Raw genomic sequence first — 24,253 nt, forward strand, 5'->3', positions numbered from 1 at the left:
ACTTTTTTTTGCCCACCACTGACAACTTTTCCTCTTTCTCATACTGCTAAAGCATTTATTGAATGAGTTCTTGTTACTACTTCTACTGTTTAGCAAACTAACTCATTAACTACTTTTCCCCTTAGCTTTCTCAGGGATCTTATTAACAATTCCATGAAGATAACTGAATATTACTTGTATTTCTACTGTCTTCCATCCTAAGTCTTATGAAGTCTATCATTTGGCAGTTACACAGTGCTGGACAGACTCACACAGCTCTTCCTCACTGGTTCCCCCCCTCTCTTCTTTAGCTGTTACTTCTAACTTCTCTACAAAACCTGCCACCAGCACATTCCAAACGCCTGCTAAATAACTTCGGTCCTGCCCTGTTTTTCAGCCAATATCTAGATAGTCAAAATCCTTATGATGAGTATGGTATGACTGATTCTGCTAGTTGCTCAAAAAAAGTCTAATCCTGCCCGATATCGCTGGTAATTCATACTCACACCGAGATATTTACCTGCCTCTCACCTTTCGAAAAACTGTACTCCTCCTCACCAGGATTTCAATCATGCAAACTGTCATGCAAAGTCTCTGTCTCTCCTTGTTACCCTGTTTGGAATAACCTTACCAGTTCTCAGTCATACTGATTCAGGTAACGATTATATATTTGTATTTATTGGTGAACAGCTGTATTCTTAAAAAGCCTGAAATGTATTTAGGTTTTCACCAATATGGCAGCTTACCATTACCCATAGAGCACCATTCCTAAGATATGGCTTATGAATCATCAAGTGCACCTGGATGTAAGATCACAAGCAGAAAAGACCAAACTACTACTTTAAGAAGATCTAAAATCTAGGAAACTGATCTAATCTCCTTTTGGTAAAAATTCTAGATACAAAATTTTCTGTACAGTGATGAAATTTCTTTTTAAGCCAGAGTTGGTTTGAGGTATTTCAGACTTATCTTAAAAATTATGCTTGCTTCTTCTCAATTTAGAGTCTGTGCACAGTAACATTCCTTTGAGTCATCAGCAGTTAAAATGATTTACATTTACCAAGTGCCCTTTAAATGCCATTCACTAAGCAGGGAAAGAACACCTCATTGTGTCGCATATAAGTGTGTGAGTATGCGTGCATGCGTGTATACAGATACATAATCACTACAGGAAAACTTACCTAATTGTTCCTTGGTGCGCAGCGTATTGAAGCATGGTTCTGAGATAATTTGACAAAAAAGCTCCAAAAACATATTCTCAGAAGTGCTCTGCATGTCTGTCTGGTAATATATTTCAATGCCACAATTGTTATGAACTTCATTTCTCTGTTGATATACAAACCAACCTCCTAAAAAGACAAAGTTAAAATATTTAGGTTCATAAAAATGTACGTTCTTATTGTCCACAATTAAAAAAAATAATGGTCTATCACTTGTGGGATGGAATTATAATAAATGGTTTAGGACTGTCAAAGCAGAATTTCCACTAACAGCATAGTTTTCACGCAACAAGTAAAGAAAAGATTATTTTAACACATTGAAATGTCATAGCTGGAGCATATCAGCAAGTAAATTGAAACCGGTTGCTTCTCCTCAAGTAAATGTTTTTGGAACTGGAGTGGAATTCTGCATTGCCTCTACTGTGTAAATAGTTTCAAAAGACAACTTGTCAGAAACGCTTATGAACATTAAAAATAATTCAGCATTTAATACCAATAGCTTCTTTGGTATATGGTAGTTGCCACAGGCTGATGATCAGCTATGGGTAATCGGCTTTGGCTGTACAGCTACATATGCCATCACTCCTGTAATAACTCCCAGCAATTCCTTGAAACTCCTTTCTCATACATAAGACTTTTTTTGCACAATAGAAGTAAAATCATATACAAACACTACGAGATCAAAAGAATTTATATTAGAAAAAAAATGAAGTTACTTGTGTAAGAACTTTTAGTTTTCTCAAAAAGCAAGAGTCGTTTAGGACAGTCCTTCACTGAACGGTCAATACTCAAAAGTGCTCATTCAAATGAGTATACTATGTGTACCAGAGAGTGGGAGAGGGCTCATAGTTCCATAAATCATATGAAGTGCATTAGGACTGTATCACAGAATCATAGAATGGTTTGGGTTGGAAGGGACCTAAAGATCATCTAGTTCCAACCCCCAAGAAGTCCAATTTACATACACAGATTACACATGAAATCAAATTAATTTTCAAGTATACCAGAAAGAAGATAATTAGTGCATAATTTTATTAACAAAACCACACACTAATTATACTTTTTAATTTAAAAATTTAAAATAATTTGAAGTAAGTCTGATTTTGAAACAAACTCCTAGCAACAGGATAATACACATTTTAAAGTGCCATTAGCAAACAGAGAATCTCAATTTAATGTGGATTAAAATTAGTAAATAAATCATTTAACTTACTATCAGGAAGTTGCACTTCTCTGTATCTCACTAGCTGACTGGGAAGAAGCGGCTTTGTATGAGCGTGCTCAATGAGAGTGTCCTCTACCATCTGCATAATTCCTAATGCAGCCTGGAAGAGAAAACATTAGAGGATTTTTAATGATCACTAGTTATTCTGTACCTAACTGCAGGGTAAGACTTTCCAATTATTGCTAGCGATATGAGAGACAAGGAAAAAAAAAAATCAGGAATAGAAAGTAGTATTTAATAAAAATAAGGTAGAAGTTAAGGAGATGAGAGGAAATGGGGGCTTGGTGGGCAAAGCTTTTGTGAGGGTTTTTTACATTTATCTTGTCTACATGTTTAACTACTACTCCCCAACGCTTCTGAAATTAAAATTCGATGGGCCTTCCCCCCCCCCCCCCCCCCCCCCCACTTTGATGTACTCATCTTTCAAAGTTTGAAAGTGAGATACCTACAATGTATGTTTGCAAAACAAATGACATCTCAGCAGATGGAATTTTTAGAAAACAAATTAATGGTTCAGTTCAAACACACATTCCATGACGTTCTGGTAGTATTAGGACTCACTGCCCAGATACTTTATTTGATGGATTAAAATAATAATAATTTTTAAAAATCATAAATAGTGAAAAAATGTTTCATTTGAGGATTTAACTTCAAAAGCTTTACCTGTGAAGGGTTATGTGCTCTTGTAGCCTGAACACTGGAAATTACAGTAACTTGCTACAAAGTAGTTTTGGCTGAAAGCCAAAATCTCAGTCTGTGCTGCCATAAACTGACAATACAAGTGATCTTATAAAAGAACTTGCAAAAGGTCTGAAAATTTAATAAACATCTCTCCCCTCAACATACCTCAAAACCCCACCCAATATCAAAGACAAAAAGATTGAGGTATTCTTCCAAAGTCACCATATTAAAACAAAATATTTACAAGACTGTTCAGACAGATGTTCTAAACAGGATTAGTCTGCTCTTCACCCACTTGCAGCAAATAAAAGGAACAGTCAAATAACAAATATCGGAATGAAATTAATTCAAGAAGGAATGGGAATTTTAAGCAGCTAGATAGGTCTAATTTTTCAAAAAGTACAGATTCACTAAAAAATTTTTCAGTATTGCAAGTTGTCACAAAAGTACGTAAATTTTGATTTAGTTTTAGTTGGAAAACATTCTTAGATTCAGCTTAAAATTGCTGAGTTTTGTCAGCAATGATTGCATCACAGGCACTGAAGGACAGAGAAGTTTTCCTACCTGTATCTATCTATTCAGGGAGGTTTGCAGATCATTTCTAAACATTATACAGCTATGGGTGTAACAGTACATCCTTCCCAGTTCTCTAGCTGTAGGACTCTTTAATAGCCACCCATTAAAAGAACTAAAGAATGCATTTCTCTGCTAGGACTGCATCACCATGGAAAGCTAAAACATCTGGTCATTCAGTTATATTTCAGAAGGAACTGACTTTCACATATAAATGTGTAAGAAATAAGGAAAAAGACTACTTTTTACATTTCTCCACATGAAAACTAATCTATAAAATTAAAAAAAATAATTTAGAGAGACATCCATGAAAAAGAAAACTTTGTGTATCCAGTGCTATTGGCTCATTCACATCATTTTATTTTTTCCCTTCTTACTAGTTAACTTTCTTCTCCGTACATTCAGTAGTCACTAGCAGTGTTTATAACATCCCCTGCTAGTAAAATATCACAGAGCTGGTATAACATAGAAATACTGCGATATCAGCCCTACAAAAAAAGAATGCAAAAATGTACAAATAGGTACTACTTTTGTATTGGTACATATATTCAAATATATGGTTAGATTTCATAAGCAAATACAAACTGTCACTATTTTAATGGAAGACAGAACAAACGTTTTCTGGTTTTTACTCCTCAAAAGACACAACTGAGAGCTGACACTTATTTTTTTTATGGCCCACCATTCCTGTTCAGCTTTGAAAAAAGTACTTCATTTGGAAGGATCTTGGATTCTTAAATCTTTGCTAGTTAGTCCAAAACTTTTAAATGGAAAAGCAGGATCTGCAGCACATCATTCCTTACGCAGCTTGATCACATCATAGTAACGGCACGCAACATAGATTTTAAAATATTAGATCACAAGCAGTTTTTTATTAAATTTCCAAGAGCAGCAAATGCAGCACTTAGCCTAATAAATGTAAAGTGGAAAAAAAAGACACTATGATACTCCCATAAAGATTAAAAAAAAGTACAAAATCAAATTATGAAATCACATTTGGCAAAACTGTTTTAAGATCTGAGAAGATTAAACTAGTCTTCCATTTTTATGCTGCTTTTAAATAAAAGTTGTTTACTTAAAGAAAGTATCACACCAACCTGTTTTGTTATATTGCCATGGAGAAGAGCCTCAATGTGTAACCGTGACAACAGCTGAGCTATAAAGGCCTTGAGACGGGGAAGAGTGACATCTAGAATAGATATTTAGACAGTTAAATAAATTACATGCATTTTTACATTAAGTACCACCTAAGTCCTCATTACATATGGTGCCTTTCTTAGAGGAAGAGAAACTCATCATCATGAAAAAGTGTATCTCTCCTTAAAAATGCAACATTAGAGTTTCCAGGTCTAAATAGCAGCACTCATCATATAGTTTGTTTCGCATAGAATTCACATACTATCTGACCCAGATTCCAAAAAAGGGGGGAGGGGGGAAGCCTTCTTTCCAATCATGCTGAACAAACATTCACTCTCCAGAGAAAACAGTTGCAATCATTCAGGTGGCATTCCAAGATAAAGCCTTAGTTATTAACTAAACAAGCAGCATATGCACTCTGTGTGTTTACCATCTAGACTAGAAAAAGAACCTCAACTCAAATATGGTGTTTTGATAGTAGTTTGTAACAAACAATACACAAGAAAAGTATTTTTGCCATACATCCCAGAGTACACATACACACACATTCTATGTCAGTCTGTCTTTGCAAAGCATTTTTCATAAATAATGCAAAGTATAGTTTAACATATAGAATCAATGGAATAAGAGAGGTAGGATGGTTGAATGGATGGGGTGTTCATCCCAAAGTCAGCATCTCCATTCTTAATTCCCTGACAAGAATACCCACACTAAAGCACCAAATTTATTAATTTCTCACTTTGTCATTTTCTCAACTAAAATAAAAACTAACAATACTTGTGTATTTCACAAAAGCTTTGAAAGAACAAATGCAATCAAGATTATAAGGTCGCTCAGTTGTTCAGTAAGGGATGCAAATATATCTAACGCATTTGTGATTTGTACTAGAAAAACCCATACTGTGCTTATCAGTCTTTCCCTCTCTTAAAAGGGGTAACTGACCACCAGTAAAAAATTCATTTCCACATTTTCCCTCAATTCCAAGTCAACTTTTTATTGTTGTATAATCCTAACCTTAATTTTTTGCCTCTAGAATTGCATATTAATAGTTCAAAAGACAATGGTCACACTGAGTGTGAGAGGAAAAAAAGACTAAAAAAAAAAAAAAAAAAATCACACAAACTCCCTGCATTTCAAGCACAATTCCAGCAGTGCTAAGTAGACAGCATTCCCTTCCGGCATTCCATTTTTAGCCATTCTTATGCCAAATACAGTAGCATTAACCTTATAAAGACAACATACATATGGAATGGAAAATCTCTTGTTTTTTCAAAATTCAGTAGCCATTAAAAAAGGAATGACCTATATATAGCTGAATACACTGCCATGAAAATCAGCATTAGTTTTGTCACTGACTTCACAGGCAGCACTGGCACCACTGCTAATCTGAGAGATACCTGCAATCATTCAAGAAACTATACAAGTAAATATTTATATCCTGGAGCAATCCTGTAGAAAAAACACACAACCCTGTGCAGCTGGCTCACGGCATCTATAGAGTCTATCTTAATGATGCAGTTTTCAGCATCGCAACTTCAAACAGTATGGTATGTATCAGTCTTTGAAAATTATGGATATGTATTCTGAATCCACCCCCTCAAATAAATACAAAAGCCAGATATTCTTCTTGAAAATAATGTCTCGATGTATTCCAAAAAGATATAAGATCTTTTGCAAACTGTCCCAGTAACAGCCTTATGTTGTAACACAGTAAGATACAGGTAGGGAAGAGTTCTTCAGCTATTACTAAATCAACTAAATCTCTCTCTTAATTTGAATTTTCTTCTTCCTCCAAATATAGTGGGGTGTCTGCTCTTTGTTAAGAACCACCATGTTCTTTATTCTTTATTATTGTTACTATCTACAGAAATTGTAACTTTTTTCCTTATTATCTACAGTTCTTTATTATCTACAGAAATACAAGTTAGTATTCCCTGATAACGGAAAAAACAAACTAGTATGCACATTGGGAAGTACAATGCAGATGCAGACACATTGGAACGTAAGATGTCAACTAGAGCCAAATGATTTTAGCAGTGGTGCTTAAGCACAGGATACACCATACCCAGGCTCACGTCCACAAAGCCATTCAAGTTTTGTCTGAAATTTTACCAGCAAGTTTTGTCATTTGAAACCTTTTATCTGAAGTACTATACTTTCTAGAAACTGAAGGACAAATGCAGAGGCATCGACACCCACCAGCATCACCTCAGCTTTGGCACTGCAGGGGCCTCACTTGAACAATGGGCAGACCTTCCTTAGTGTAGTAAGACATTTTCCATACCAAAAAATAAAAATAATCAAGTTTAAAACTGGCAGAACATTACCATCTAGAGCTTCTTTTAGTTCATCTTTGGTCCAAGCAACTTCTGTCATCAGGAGTCGGAGATAATACATTGCATGCTGGTGAGGCTGTTCAGCCCTGAAGTTGTTAAGCGATCTCATGTACTAAAATAAAACAATTAAGTTCAAATTATAGAACTCTGTTTCTAAAGATAAAATATTAACCTTTTACTCTCAACTTTGTGTACCATCAAAAAGATACATTTCAAATGTCAAGAACATTCTCTTGCTTGTTAGACCTGTTAAAAATTTTGTTAAAATGCCTTAATAACAATGTGGGCTTCTAAGCCTACGGATTAACCAGTAACCACCTAAGATAGTTGAAATGACCATGAAATCAAACTTTTCCATAAAATTAGTGACTGGAAATTAAATTATTGCAGTCAGATCTAAATACTTATTTAGGTCAAGTTTCTCCACCCAGGAAATACACATTCTATGATGGCTGCCCAGAGGTGGGGGAGTATTGCTAATAGAAAATGTATTTTTCTCCCAGTTGCTTCCCTAGGCTGACTTGGTTAGAAAAATACAGGAGCATCTGGGAAATTATTTGCATTCTTTGCCTGGATAAAGGAGGTACGAGAGAAGAATCAGTGAGCTGCTCTAAAGAAACTCCTTTCTAGTCCAGCTGCACCTTTATAAAATAAACAAAACCTTTTTCCTCTACCAGAGGAACTTGAAAGTGCAAACTAACAGTTTTAGCAAGCTGGGACCATTTCCAGTACAGGAGAAAAGTAACTCATTTCAGAGCACTTAAGTGAGAAACAGTGAGCATGAAGTGGCTGAGGATGCATCCTTCTATCTGTCCCAAACAGAAGCCAGAAGCTGCTATCTCCCTTGTCTGTCAGGTGTAGATATGAGGGGAAAAACTGCAATCTCCCCATCTGATTTGACTTTTTTGTATTTTGTCCTTATTTTACACACACAAAAGGCCTATATAAGAAAAATCTATGAAGTGAGAAAACATACATAATACAAAGTTCAAGCGAACTGTAATGACAGTCTGTGAAACAACTTAAAGAAAATCATCCAAACCAGATCATTCACAGACCTGTGTGGGTTGAGCTTTTTTTACCTTGGTATTTGTCACATCCAGTTAAAACTTTCTAAACAATTAATATATCTTACGTACACAGAGCCCTAAATGAAGTGCTGTTATAATAGATCTACCTCACGTTTGATGTCCACTTCCTTAGAATTTCCTACTAAATAGTAATGAACTAAAGAAGGCCCTGGTGCCTGTCTCAGCCAGTCACTGGTTCAAAAATGACCAGCAGCAGAGGATTAAAGTAAGACTTTGGCAAGCATGGAGTGATCTTCCCTGCAGCCCTAGTGCTCTCATCTACTGCCAACTTTCTGGGCCAAAGTCAGCCTGTTCCCCAATACCAGTCTAATCCCTGTGCACTCATTTATACCTCCAGAACAACTCATTGCTATGAGTGCCAATATCCAATTTGTTCGTTTCCTTTGTTTTACCTCCGTCCTGCTCTAAAGATAGCACTAGAAGAACAATTACGGATCTTGTTTGGTTTAGCAAATGTAATCACTCTTCATAAATTTACTTCAGGGGCTTTAAAAAAAAAAATCTAACTGAAATTACATATATATGTCAGTCATTAAATTTAGGAAGAGAGACTTCCAGAAGTCAGCATGTACTTAACCAGCTGGTTACTTCTGCACCAAAGGATCTTTGCCCAGGAGCAGAGCTGCTCTTCACATCTGAGAAGAAGAAATGTTGCAAATCTTTTCAACACTTCCTTTCCCCCTTCATCTATTTTCCCCTTCTTTTATGGCTAGATCCCTTTGGGGCCTTTCCAAACTGTAAAACAGGATATAAAGTTAAGTGTCCCCCCTCCCTTCTTAGATTTCTACTCCTATCAAAGCAAGTTGCAATCCCTTGGTCAATCATAAGAAAGAACCACTGAAAGGAGATGTCAGGTCCAGTTATTTTTCACCAAAGAACGTAATACAAACACTCTGGGGAACTCAGGGCCACAAAAAAAGACAAAGGAAGAAAGCTTCTGTAGTCCCAATGAGGCAGAATTTCACTCTGTATTTCCATGGATAATCAGCCCAGAGGTTTCATTTCAAGTCAATGCATTTCATTTTAAATTATTCCAAAATGTAAATTTCTCATGTAGCTTACCGCTTCCTTGATAATTTCAAATCGTTTTTCATCAATCTCAAAAGTAGCCATTTTCTCAATGATCTTCTTGAGCAAGATGTGTTGCTTGTCATTATAACCTTTTACAGAAAGCTATGGAAAAAGTGCATAACTTGCTTTAAATGTGGAAGATAAAATAATAAAACAATTACCGAGTCTTGTACAATTCAACGAACAATACACTTTTCAGCACTTACTCTAAATTCAACATTCTTCAACATTAACTCATTCTGAAATAAAATCCTTTTGCCCATCAAGAAATAACTGACAAATATAATATTGCGTATTTGTCCAGGAGTTATGAATGCAGAGAATTAATGTAATTTCACATTGATGTAAGCAAATTGTACTCAGAAAACAGATTTTTAATGATTACAAGTATTGAGTCCAGTCAGTAAACTGTACATTTGGAGTACTGAAATGGTTTGACTCCAGGTGTGAAATCTAGATTCACAGCCTTCTTAAATATTCTCTCCAATTTACTTTTAACCTTGTTTCATATTTATATTGTTGCTCAAAAAATATTTTACGTAAATGGAAGTAGTACTACAAGAAAAGGGGATAACCAGGATGGTGCTGGGCTGAAACACAAAGTTAGTCTACAATCGCAATGAGCTATCGATCTGATCATACTTTTTTTAAAGTATACATGAAATAAACTTGGTCATTTAAAAAAAAACAACATAGAAACTTAAAAATACCTGTATGATTGCATCAAGCTACAGAAAGTTTTGTCTAATGAAAAAAGGCATTAGAAGGCCTTTTTTTGGGGAAAAAACCTTTCAAAACTTGTTATCTCGAAACAAGAATTTAATTGGATTTGTGCAGTTTAATTATTAAGGGTAAAACTACATTTTAGGACACAGACCAATATACAGATGAATTCCTGCTTTCCAGCTGGAAGATTTTTTTCTTCTATAGTTGCTGAAAAACATCTGAACCATGAATGTGAAGAAAAAGATATCATAAATGGATTTATGACAAAGGCTGATATCCTAAATTACCATAAGAACCCAAACTGTTCAACAATCACCATGGGTGATCGTTTCCAGTGTAGCATCTGTCCTTGCTAAAAATATCAACCATGTATAGTTACACCTATTGACTATAATATTTTTCATGGTATAGAAAAGAATATTAGAAGTTCCCAGATACCAAAATGGAGTAAACTGATTTTAATACATGTAAATCGAATCTTTACAGTAGAAGAATATAAAGACCCCTCAGTCTTTATATTATTAAATTATATTATATTTTATATTATATTTAGTATTATATATTAAATTATTATATAAAGTCAGTATTTAAAATAACTTCTAGACCATGACTAAAAATGAAGAAAATTATACACACTTTTGTTTTTTTTTTTTTTTAAAAAGGAATTCCATGGAAACATCAGTAAGCTTTGAAACTGAGAATAGATAACCATGTTTGCAGTAAGTTAAGTGAATGCCACCAGGAAATGAGATTTGCGTTGGATAAAAAAAAAAAAAATTGCAGCATGTACTTTCATGCAGAAAATGTAAAGACAATGTACAGTATATTCTTTTACTAAGATGCTTTGGAAAATCATACTTCTAGACTAAATTTCAAAACACATTTTGGTATAAAATGATGGTTAATAAAAGCTTTTACAGAATTTCAAGACAGACTATTAAAATCTCCTATCATAAATCTCATAGGAGAAGCTGAGTAAGAAATAACCATTTATCATAGTATCAGTATTTACCAAGTAACTATTCTCAGCTCTTTAAAACAGATAAGACACGTAATAAAAACAAACACTAAGAAAAAGCCATAAATATCCAGTATTGCATTCTAATGAACACATGCATAATCCATTTCCACAGCTCACTACAGCAGAATTAGAGAATTATAAAAATATCCGTAAAGTTGAGATTCATTCAACAGAAAAGTTAATCTTTTTATATAGAAACTAGCAATAGCACTTGCGAGATTACCATGCAAGTAAGTAGAAACGTGAACTAGAAAGCAACAATTGCAGCGCACACACATTCACAAGACACTGCAATCTTAATCAGGTCACTCAGTACTGACTAAAATATAGTTTTGCTTTGCCTTTAATTCATGAGACATATGCAAGGAAAAAAAAATGAACCATCTCATTTAGAAATGCAGAAGTCAAACGTTTTCTCCAAGCTCAACAACTCCCAAGCTGTTTCATTTCCTCCTGCGTTTCTTTTTCTTACTTACAAGTATTGCATTCATTCCTGATGCAATGCCATAGATCAAACCTGAGAGGCGTGCTGCATATGTATACTCTTTTAAATCATCCTTCAATAACCTGATAAACAGGTATGTCATGTTGCAATGGAGAGGATCAGCATAAATGTAGCGACTAACAAAAAGAAAAACAAAAGAAATGCTTTGATACCTCAAGCAGTGACAAAGTAATGGATGAAGAAACATGACTGAAGAGTATGTATATGCAGCCTCATGATCAGTAGTTCTTGAACAGGAAAGCCGAAGTGTACCATTTATTTAATAGGGGGTCTTCTACCCCATCAGTCAGAGAGTTTTTAGTAAGTATCTGACAAACTGAATAAATATGTAAGCTTGGATTAGGGTTGCTTTTTTCTTTTTTAAAAATGGAGGAACAGACCTTACAACTAATTAATTTAATGAATGATATAAAAAGAAAGAAGAAAATTTGCTTAATATGAATGGAAAGATTGTTGAAGACTTTGAACAAAATTCAACTTAAAATTCAAATTAAAGAAAGGATGGTTAATAACCAAGATCAAAAGGAGTAACAGCCTTAGACCCATCTTTTATTTAAAAGTCCTTCCATCAAATCAATGTAAAAATGTTGATGAGTGGAAGAAGTTTTAAGGCTCTAAGCTCTTCCTTGATTTGGGTACTTACATACATCCCATAGATGGTATTTTGGAGATCATAGTTCAAGCCAGCTAGTTCTGCTGCATATGCATACTCGTTGAGGGAGTCTTTGAGTAGTTCAAGGTACAAATAGGCCATGTTACAATGCAAGGGATCCACGTAAGCAAATGGGCTGGAAGAAAATGTTGACAGTAAAATATGCAGTTTAAAATTATTTCTCAGTTTCTTCTGCCCTTTTAAGTTTGATCTGAAGGAAACAATATTTACTGCGAGTATGCTGATGGATCCCATTATGAAGGATTCCTATTTCAAAGCCAAATATGAACATACCTGAAAATAATTATTTAGCTTGCTTATGGTTTCAGCAATGCCTAAATATATTGAAAATTCCAGAGATATTACCTTATTTGTGCTTATAAATCAAGACACATTATATTTACGTTGCTGCACAGAATTCATCAGGAGTAAAATAAATATGCCCTGAATAACCAACATAATTTAATAGACTGAAATGAAAGCCCACATACTGAATACTAATTTAATTAATACTTCTACACTATCCGAAAACAAAGTAGATTCTATTACAGAAACTAAGAGATTAGCAATTTGTAGTACAAAAATATGCAGTACATGCTAAGTTCAGCTCAAGAAAGAAGTTTGGCATATCTGTTTTCATACCACTGTAATGTTTTGTGTTATCTTTTTAATGACAACAACTATACAAGCTCTACTGGTATATGAGAAGCATCTTATCACATACAATACTGTTGCAAATTTCTCAAAAAGAAAAATGCAACTCAAAGACTCAAGCCATGTTTCAACTGCGCCAATTGTTAAATATCTGTGTGTTTTAAAGATCTGCAAAGTCAAGACAAGTTATTTATTTCTATAGCTTCTGAAGTGCATATAAATTCATTATCAATTTCACAGAAATAATCAGCAGTATCAAAAACATTTGCTGTCAGGTCATGACTTACAATTCAAAACCACGCCACTTGGATTCATTTTCCCTAAACAGTAATGGTCATATTGAGAGACATGCTATAATATATGTTTACACCTATATAGCATAGTATTGCATAGCATATACCAATATTAATGCTGTAAAACAAAGGTCACATCACCACAACACACATGCCGATACCTTTAAAATACATTGCAAAGGTATTTTTAAAGAAGGTTCCTAGCAGTTTTTAGTAAGGCTTTGACTTCTCCTTCCTTTTAGATTAAGGAAAGGAAGCACGGCAAGAGATTTAAAAAAGAAGTATTAAAAAAATAAAAAAATCTATTAGAGAAGCAGAGCCTGTTATAGTCTGAAATCTTAGCCTAGGATATGCTTTTTTACTACTACTGGCTTAATTATTCTGGGCTTGGGCTTGTGCAACTTAAGCAAACAGGTCAGGGGGAAAAAAAAAGAGAGAGAGAGAGAGAGAGAGAGAGAGAGAGAAAAAAGAGAGAGAAAAAAAAAAAAGGAGAGGACTCTGCTATTTGCATTTCTCCCCACAATGAGAATTTCCCAAAACAGAGCAATTTCAATATGCCCAATGATGCAAATCTAATTTATATTGAATTTTTAATTAAGAATGAAGTCAAAGCAAGATGTAGGTCAAGCCTACGTTATCATAAGCCTTCCTCCAAACTCATTATATTCTTTTCCATTTTGACACTAGAATAGAGAATCAGTCTGAGTGATTACTACATCCATATCAGCTATGACTTCTGTATAGTCACTTAGCTGCCAAAGGCCAACAGGGAGTTTTGAAAATAATGAAAACTACTAAATCATTAATCCTCAAGTGAAAAATAATAGAAAACAATTATTCTAACACTGTTCTGCGAATTGCCTTCTGTTACTGAGAACTTTGTAAATAAATACTTAATTCTAGGTTTTATTGACTTAACTTGAAGAAGCAGAACAACTCAATCACTGATAGTTTATTTGTAAAACATTAAAGTCTAGTCCTTTCCCCTTTGAAACAGAGCTGTAAGTGACATATCTGGAATCAACACTAAAGCATTGATCCTGGGTTACTGTATGAGCAACTCAAGTTGCTTGAAATATTAAGCTGGAAGACAACAAGTACCCAGTTAAAAATAACTGGTACTGTATTCTTAACATCCATCTCTCTAAGCCTTGGGAAACTAAGTGCAGAATTTATAACTACCTTTACAAAGTTTTCAAAACAACAGCACATTACATTGTTACTTTGCTTCCTTTAAAAAAAAAAAAAAAAAAGGATACTTGCATTCTTAAGTTATAATTCATACAAAACCAAAAGCTTATCATCATCCTTTAGGCTCGATGATAAGTCCAGTGCCAGAGGTTTTTACTATGGTGTTTCTTTAATGCAAGACTTGTGCCATGTAAGGATTTTCAGTTTTGGAACAAGGCGACTTCAAGAGGTTCATATACTCAGATTATTCCTACTGGATTTGTACGTTTGAGGGAGACATCACCCTCATCAACTTCCTCTTAATTTATCTACACAGCAGTTGCTGCTATAAGATCTGGGTTAGGAATTCTTCCAATGATTTGTGATGATCAGGGCTGCAGGCAGAAGAAATCCTTCTCATTTCTTCTGTCTTACTGAAGCAGTCTGTAGTGTGAACAAATTCTTGCAATCTGCTACAAGGCAACAGAGCCATCATATTCTGATCTGGAATTGAGGTGAAAACTTTTTATGAAAACCTACGTTACTAAGACAGCTTTATTCACCAATTCACTTGGCCACAAGAGCTATGAGTAATTTCATCAAGTTTCAGGAATAAACACTATACATTTCACCATTTCCTCCAATGACCATCAGCATGACCAGTCTCAAAAGAGAGAGAGATTCATGAAGAATCTTAAGTATCAAAACCAGACACACTTGCTTGCAACTTCTTTTGGAAATGACGTATCCAATATTGTCAAAATCTCCTCACATCCGTTCATATACAATTACCATATTATTTTTAAAGAAAAGGAGAGAACCCTTGCCCCCAACCCTTTCCACAGCTTTCCACCTGTAACCATTCCTAGCAGGAAAGAGATAAATCATTCCATTACATTAGTCAGCAAAGCTCAAGTACTCCTGGCTTTTTAAATGGCTCACTGAGATGAAAGTACAAATCTAACAGGGAAAGACTATTACCACATAGCTAGTTGAAGATGTCTCTGTTCATTGCAGGAGGGCTGGACTCAATAACCTTTAAAGGTCCCTTCCAACCCAAACTATTATATGATTCTATGATATTGTGTGTGTATACATACTTATACCTTCGTCTGCTCTACATAAAATCAATTATCTTTAATCATTCGCAAACTGGTATAGAGATTGGATCACTCATAGTTCTTTTGGAATTGATTTTTTAAAAAACACTCACAACTGTATAACATAAACTCAAGGTCCATCGATAAAATCCTATTTTGGATTTTGGCCAAACAGTACAAGGGAAAGCCACCACATATGAACAAAGAAGGCAAAGTATTGGAATTGTTGTTCTCTGCGTAAGAGGTGGGCAGTTACCATTTTGATCTTCCATTTCCTGACACATTGAAGTTGAAACAGTTGTAATGTTTGCCCTGTGGTTTCAAAAAGCAAAAAGAAAGAGGAAATGCCCAGGCAACCTGTCTTCTGCAACTAGAACGAACATCAGTAGCAAGATCTGACGGTCTCCAGAAAAACCCTTTATCTAAAATTCTGCCAAGAAAAATTTCAAGTCATCACTGAAAACAAGGACTTAACAGTGCATCTACGAGCATCTATCAGAGCCCACATGATAGCCTTTCCAGCAATATCATCAAATCACTTCATTAGGCCAAAAGAGGACAGTTCCTGAAATTATTTTCACTTTCAGTAGGCCAGCACAGAAATAGCTGCACTCTAAAGACAGTAGTATTTTTTTTTTAATTCAAAACTTAAAAATTATTGCTTGAAAAGAAAACTAAGAAGGTACATCACTGTCATGCTCACTTAAGAAAAAGTTTTCCTGTGATGAAAATAATGTAAGACCAGAATTAACACTACAGCACTTCACGCATCTTGAGGTGAGAATCACACATTCCCTGATAATACAGACAGTGTTCTTTGAAATAAAAAAATAAAAAAAAAAACAAAAACAAAAACAAAACAACCAGTTGTTGGTGTCACTTAAATAAAATCCCACAATTTTAAGCACTTAGAATTTTATACTGGCTTGCATTATGCATATTAAAATAGAATTTGAACCTAAACCCATTATCAGAATAGCATTTTACAAAGAAAATACTATCTTAAAATGGTTGTGATTTAGTCAATTTAAAATAACATACACACATTTTTAAAGATGTATATTGCAATATGTAGTAGGTCCTACTGGTAGGCAAATTTCAGTATAGCAAATAAAACATATAAGAAAATTTGTTTTTAAAGTATTTTTAGATAAACTTTTCCTGCTAATACAGACGGAGCACCTCAAACTGCTTGCTACTCAACTACTGCATAACTTATGTGAACCTTCATGCTGTCTGTATCTTACTGCATATTCCAAAGCAAGGACAAATGTTTTAAAGCCTCAATACATGCAGGAAAGTCTTTGCCACAGAAATACAGATTCCCAACAAACAAGAAATGTTTGGAGAGCAATTCATGCGATATACTTAACACTGCATACCTGAAAAATTCAAAGTTGAGACAAGCTTTTGGCAGAAAAAATTTGTCATCTTGCTTGAACCATAGTTTGCTCATAGCTGTGTCCTGTGTCAAGAAAAGAAATGTTAGGTGACCTAACAAAACCTAACTGTATGATACTATACTATTTAAAATAAAAAGTCGCTGCGCCACTTCAAATCTCAGTTTAGTGTTGTCCCCTTAAATTCATATTCTTGCTATATACATTTGTGTATACATCATCTATCCTTATTGAGACTCTCTTCTTGCCATATGTCACCTTAACAAGCAGTTAAATGGCTACAGCACTGTGAATAAGGGAACTACTGCTCTAGAGCAGGACTGATCAAAAACAAATGTAGAGTTAGCTTCACAAAAGCTAACGCTGGCATTAAAATAAGATGTACCATTATGCAGCACTACAGCAGCATACAGACATGTTTTAGACTAAGAATGTAATTGTGTATTTAATGTTTTTAGTAAAAAATATTAATGCATTGTATGTTGTTTTAAAGTAACATCGGTACCAAAACACACACATTTAGAAAAAGTAGTAAAACTAGTTGGAAATCAGCTAAAAGATGGGTCACCAAAATTTTTTTAGAATTATCTCCTAGTACAAGAAAGAATCTAAACAACCTCCCCTATTGCTTTTTATCCCACAAAAGCTGTGAAATAGATTCTCTCTGTTCCAACTCTAGTTAACTTTATTCCCCCAACACCTTTTCTTTAAATTGCTATACATAAGAGAGAACTTTTAAATGTAAAATTATTTCTCTCATATTTTTGAGCAGATGTTCTTTGCTTCTCAGGAATTTGGCACAGTATTTTCCTCCTCTTTGCATAAAAGAAATAAGTCTCATCTTTTACAGCAGACCTTCCTCTACACAATATTCGACTCGTACTAAAAAGCCAAATTACAGCTTCTCTCTGAAACAACAACAATTTTATTCTGTTAAATTGCTACTATGCAGTTTAGAATATATCTTACATCAGGGACAGAATGATAAATAGTAGAGCCTGCCCATAGTACGGGAGACCTGATCCAATAGCTGGAGATTGCCAGCTGCAGTCCATCGTAAAAATTCAGCCCTGAGGCCAAAGCCCATACCCTAACCTCTTTCCTGAGGGCAAGATGTGCCGTTACAGAGGTGACCTAGTAACAAGCCACCAGTAAAAAATGGCCATCCTGTTCCTGCACTTACAATCCCGTCCCTCCTTTTCTCCACAACACTGGTCCAGTTCGTAGCAAGCTCACTTAGGCATATAAAACACAGAAAAATTGCTTTTCTTGTAGTTAATCTCTGCTATTTAGGTCTTTCAATGTTTTGCTGTGGGGTCAGACAAATGCCAGGACCCACAAAAGGAAAATGGTACAGGCATACAGCTGGGGAGAAAATAAGAGATATGCAGGCAAAATAGATGTCTATTTCATCACGAACAGAAGATTAAAAACATTTTCCCTCAGAAAATGTACTTTAAAGGGAAAGGAAAAACTAAAAGCAAATACATTTCTGAAGCAATGATGCCTTAAAGCAAAGCTTTTGTGTGGATCAATTGCCTAGTTGCTACAGAGACACTGAAGGACCATCAAGTTTCTGTAGCAAACCAATTAGTGTTACTTAATAGAGCTGTAGTATTCGTCCCTGCTGAGGCTTAGGGTTTCTGTTCAGGATGAACAAAAACATATGCTCGAAGTCCTCCTCTGTTAATAATACTGCTTCAAGTATATATCTAAAATGTCCTGTCCAGGACAAACATGTTTTCCTGTAGGATGTCTTTGCACTAAAGTAGACTTATATTAATCTAATGTGCAAGAAGTATTCCCGAATCCAGTATTCAAGCTGAAGCACAACACGTAATTGCAGAAGACTTTTCCTACTTATCCTCCAACTAAGCCTAGAACAGAGATGCACATTAGCAAAGAAAACTACGCTACAGTTGTGAGAATTAATATTTAGTAAATTTTAGGTACTCAGAAAAGCTGATATTTGCTAGATGCATTGAGATCATTAAATGATGCTTCCAGGAGACTAGAGAGTGATGTTTATTTACATGTTTACATCCCCCTCTCCCTTTTTCCATGCAATCACAAGCTTTTTCCATATACTGTTACAAAATAATAGCTTTGTCTACAGCCTTGACTTACTGAATACTGCTCAGAAGAATACAAGAGTGGCAGTCACCCTTCTGCTGAATAAAGAGCTTTAACACTATTTCTATCAATTGTTAACACATTTTCAAAAGGGCAAAGAGGTCAAGCTGTTTGTAGATTCATTTTCACAGGAACCCAAATAGTCATAATCCAAAGTTTAGCAAGAATGAACTTTCTACTGTCTTTCTAGCAATTATCTTTTAAGTTTTGTCCTTTTTTGTTTATTATACTTTGGAAAATGACATGATCTGTATTTTAAAAACACATAGGAATTAACTGGTAACTTCCCAGAAGGTTAGCTAGCAAACAGAACAAATACAGACAGCTTACCTTGACAAGGGCAGGGTACTGTGTCGCATCTTTTTCCAATGGCAAAATCTCAAAGTTAGTAGGAATAAATTCGTTCTTCATTGGAAGCTTAAATTTCCCATTCAGGTCAGCATTTTGCCATTTCTAGATAAACAGGAGAAACGATGAGGCTAAGTAGAACTTCTGCTTAATTAATGGCTATATACTTATTTATTTTATGCTGTAACAAAAGATTTAAAAATGTGTTCCACTAGCTTATGTGTAAATACTATTAAGATAACAGGGAAAGAGAGAAATATCTGGGAAACCAAGTTGGAGTAGGCTATCAGCAGGATGAAGTGCTCTGAGGAGGAAGAAAAAAGATAAAAAATAATTTTTAAAAGTTTACTGTAGAGTGGAAGCTGGGTCTACGTCTCATCTTTTCTGCTACTGTGAACTCTAAATCAAGGTATTAAACTAAATACATAAGCAAGAATTGTCATCAAGAACATAGGTATGGACAAGCTAAAGTGAAGTGTTCCTATGCAGTGCCTGCTCAAAGCATGCTCCGCTGGTCCAATTTAGCTCTAGGGTGTATTTTACAGCCATCTCTTCTTAAAAGAATAGATCAGGAACAAGTTTCAATAAGGATTTGCCCACCTCATTTGTTGGGAGTTTTGACTGGCAAAATATACTCATTTTCTAAGTTGCAAAAATCAATTTCAGAAACAGTTACATATAACAGTTGTAAAAAGATTCCTTTAAGAACAGACTACTTCATTAACATTTAATACATATTTTTAAGAAGTTAATGCTTACATTTTTAAGTAGCCACTGTCCATTATGGATATTTTATACCAAAAATGGTATAACATTCCCTGTATTTAACATGGTTTAAAACCATGAAATGTATCTGTCCTATGTAATAAATATTTGAAATCTAAAGACTAACATAAGATCCTTACTTCTCATAATATTAAACAGACTCATTGCACAATTTTCATGCCACATAGAGCAGATTTAAGTTCTCCCTTCAACTAAATGGAAAATTAGACAAAGAATTTACCACTTTCACTTGCAGATATTAAAATATATTAAAAGTTCTAACATGCCTTAATAACTTCATCAGAAATTGCTTCTTGCTTGTACTGTGTTCCATACCAGTCTTCTGTTCGATCAGTTTTTCCTTCAAAAGACTTGGAAACTATTGCAACTCTGAAAACAAAGAGACAAAGCCCTTTGACATGATTGTGTCTGAGAAAAGACTGCGAGAAATTATTCAGAGCACTATTTCTGTTCCATCACTAGAATGTATATATTGCTGGAAATGGTCCCTGGACGACTACAGAGTACATTTGGATAGCAAGTATATGTATACTGATGAAATGAAATCAGGTTATGAGCATCATTTAATTTTACTGTTTTTCTAAAGTGTTACAACCTAGAGTTACACGCAATTATTGTTGCATGCAATTACTAATTTTTAGACGTTATCCTTGTTCCAGAAAACAAAGAAAGCAGACTTTGAGATCTGCTACAAAATTAATGAAGCAACAACAACATTTTTCATACCTCCTATATCAACACTAAGATATGTGAAATTACTGATTATAGAAATTTTATTCCAGACCAGATTACATTACTGCAGTTTCACTCTCCCATAGTTTGCTAGTAAGGGAGTTTCTTCATTTTGAATCATTCTCATATCTCTCCTTTCCCCCCCTCCCTTTTTTTTTTTTTGAGGGGAAACAAAGAAAAGCAGGAAGATTAATGTATTTTACAGTCAATACAACAAATTATATATACTCAATTAGAAACCTGAATCATAGAGTATCTCAAGTTGTAAGGGACCCATAAGGACCATCGACTTCAACTCCCTGCTTCTTGCAGGATTACCTAAAACTAAACCATATGACTAAAAGCATCGTTCAGACACTTCTTGAACTAAATAATACACCTAAATAAGATGATATCCAGAATAAAGAAAACAACAAACTTATTAGTATTCTTTCAGGAGTCTTCATAATAGGTGTCGAGAAAACTTTAATTCTTTTTAACAACCTAGAACACAAAAGAGTGTTCAATGGAATCAAGTAGCTAGCTTTAAGAGTTAATAAATGTTTAGAAGAATTCTGAAATGGTCAAAAAATGGTAGCATAATTACTTCCTACATACATTTAGCAATCCCTAGATGCTGGATAGCACAGTAACGAACTTTGTCAAATCTTATGCAGATGGCTAAAATGCACATTAAAGCACCAAAATATATGCAATGTAAGTGTTCTTTTTTCATCACAAATCTTCAGGCCAGGAACATTGTTGTGCATTTCTAAGGTACACGGCAAAGTGGGGCATAAATTAAAACAGGCATACAGATGTGTCTTGAACTACAGTATTTTACTTTACAAATATGCTACTGGAGAATACCCTTGGGTTGAGTTTTGCGATACATTGAAAAGTTTAAATATGTGGACTATTAATATTGTAAGTGTCTATGTCCTCATCCCTCCTTTTTCATCTGATGTTTACATGTACATGATTAAATGATCCAAGAAGGCTGAAGAAAACAGGATTCTGCTGAATTTAGTTCTAAATTCCTCTATTATGAAGATTTTCTAATTATTAATAATCCGTGCATTGCAGTTCAAGTAGCAGGGAAACAGTGGGGTAAACAGCATTAGATGAGTTTAAATAAATGACAAGTACATCTCAGAGTCACTTGGGACTATAAAGACACATTCTCTAGCAATAGATTCAAAAATTGAAGCAGGACTTGCACCACAGACTGTCTAATTTTGAGACAGTATTTTAAATCATATGTGCTAATATGCTTCAGGGATGCAGATTTCCTCTAGGTTGAGGAAGGGAGAAATTTTTGCTCCCTGCCTTTGAAAGAACCACATGATTACCATAAAAACGCACGTATACACACAAAACAACCCCTGCTCTTCTGCAAAAGTTATGCAATATCCAAACCAGAAGAAGAACATTCATCTTGAAAAGATACATTACTCCATCTCAGTGCAAGTGGCAATAGAGATGGTTAACATTTTTATTATTACTTCATGTAAATTGGTTTCATATCTGTTTGCACGTTACATCTATTTCATTTTTTATACAAAAGGAACAATACTAAATAAACATTCAGCAAAGAACTAAGCACTTTAATCCTAGAGAATATTTGCTCTTGCAAAACAGCAGACACTCGCTCGGTCAACATGGTGAAATCTATTAGAGATTGTTGTTTATTAAAATGAGCCATAGAAATATTCTACTATGTTTTGCATTTTAACTTGGACAGCTGGTGAGCAAAACCTCTATCACGTACAGATGAAGTTGCTAAGAGACTATGAAAACCATAAAGTCTACTAGAATTTCAGAGCAACCTACCAGGCCTTTCCGTCCATTAAATAAAAAATTAAAAAAAAAAAAAAAAAGTCTTAAGCTAAAAGATTATCTTGATAAAATTCTAATAATCATGTGTCCGAGCAACAAGACAAAGGTGTTTTATGCTATAATACACAGGTATCTTATTTGACATTGCCTCCTTCTCCAACGTAGCGATGCTCAAGCAGCAGTGACAAACCAAGCACCCAAACATTTGCTGTAGGAACATACTAAAATTAAAGAGCTAAAAATAATTGTCTGCTCAGCATACAGAAATGAAATTGTGGAAATCAACATTAAAATTCTTCAAGGAGTTCTGCTTCAAGGGATCCTCCTGCCCTCCCTATACACCAAATCACTACTAGAATGATTACTTACACTTTGAGCTCTCTGAAACATACCCACAACCACATGAAACAAACCGAAAGACATTTCATCTGCCTGAGACTAACAATCGAAACCAAGATACAAGCACCAACAACAATGAACACCAGGACAGAAAAAGAAGAGGGGAAAAGCACCACCACAGGTAAGAAATACAATGCTGTGCAGTTATTTAAATGTATCATGATGCATCTTTAAAGTTACCAATTACGTAATGTCATGTTTGCTTTTCATTTCTGTGTTGTGCTGTTCAACACTATGAACATCCATGGGGTATACATAAGACAGCATTGAAATGCACTGGAAAAGCAAGACAGGCAATCGGGCAATCTTTAATAGGACCTGGTTATAACATATTTAAACTCAACTGGTGCAATTAGGCTTCTGAGCCATTCATGAACATGGAATAGAGCTGAAACTGTAAATGCAATTTACTTCTGTATGTACACTCTTGTACATGTAAACTGTTGTAGTCCTCAGTTATGGTCAATTTTCAAAGACAAGGACAATTTCTAGAATCTGATACAGATTTAATAGATGCCATCTTGGTTTTCAGTCTCCTGAAATCTAAAATAAAGCTACAAGTTACAGATCCACAGGAGACTTCAGAAAAGAATGTGTGCTTTAAAATGAATGTACGTCCAGGAAAGATTATCAACTACTGTATTCCAGATATACAAAACATAACTCAAGCTTCTGAAGGTGAAAAAGTAATAGACTTTGAGACCCAGGTATTTGTGATATTAGTAACAGATATGTCTCAAAGCAAATTTGTTGGAAAAAAAAAAAAAGAATTTATGCTTAAAAAGGAACAATTGCCTTTTTTAGGAACTAAGTTAAACTTTGTCTTCCAAATGATGACATCATCAAACAATGGAAAAAATTATACATTTCTTATTCAAATGCATAAAATAACATGAGTGAGACAAAACCAGCAAAAGCCTAGATTTGTTTATAACTTCCCCCAAAACCATCAGTAGAACTGATGTAAGGTAATACAGGCTATTCAAAGCCACTTCCATAATAATCTCATTAGAAAACAGAATAAGAGGGTAAACTACATGCAAAGAGATGTTGCTGGGTTGCAGCATTCTAATAATTCTGCAGAAACATGAGTTATTTGTTAGGGTTCAATAAAAATAACTCTCTACAACCGCAACGGTTTCTGGGAGAGAGAAAAAAGCAAACGAATTGTGATTTTTAAAATCTTTACTCAGATACAATGCA

The 24,253-nt window shown here is 34.7% G+C and overlaps 1 protein-coding gene across 4 annotated transcripts in view; it reads right to left on the minus strand.

Moving 5' to 3' along the window:
* IDE (insulin degrading enzyme) overlaps positions 1 to 24,253 on the minus strand; it is a 64,374-nt gene that overhangs the window by 9,760 nt on the left and 30,361 nt on the right. For 3 of the 4 annotated variants that reach the window (XM_075758229.1, XM_075758230.1, XM_075758228.1), the window contains exons 12-20: positions 20,368 to 20,470; positions 19,298 to 19,420; positions 16,817 to 16,899; positions 12,209 to 12,353; positions 9,305 to 9,415; positions 7,143 to 7,263; positions 4,776 to 4,867; positions 2,413 to 2,524; positions 1,161 to 1,328 (exon numbers count right to left, since the gene is read on the minus strand). In XM_075758229.1, the coding sequence (XP_075614344.1) occupies positions 1,161 to 1,328; positions 2,413 to 2,524; positions 4,776 to 4,867; positions 7,143 to 7,263; positions 9,305 to 9,415; positions 12,209 to 12,353; positions 16,817 to 16,899; positions 19,298 to 19,420; positions 20,368 to 20,470 (1,058 nt within the window). Of the gene's footprint in view, positions 1 to 1,160; positions 1,329 to 2,412; positions 2,525 to 4,775; positions 4,868 to 7,142; positions 7,264 to 9,304; positions 9,416 to 11,536; positions 11,682 to 12,208; positions 12,354 to 16,816; positions 16,900 to 19,297; positions 19,421 to 20,367; positions 20,471 to 24,253 lie in introns of all 4 variants that reach the window. The other variant, XM_075758226.1, reaches the window with a different exon arrangement.

This window comes from Balearica regulorum, chromosome 7 (assembly GCF_011004875.1).
Source record: "Balearica regulorum gibbericeps isolate bBalReg1 chromosome 7, bBalReg1.pri, whole genome shotgun sequence".
Lineage (NCBI taxonomy): Eukaryota > Metazoa > Chordata > Aves > Gruiformes > Gruidae > Balearica > Balearica regulorum.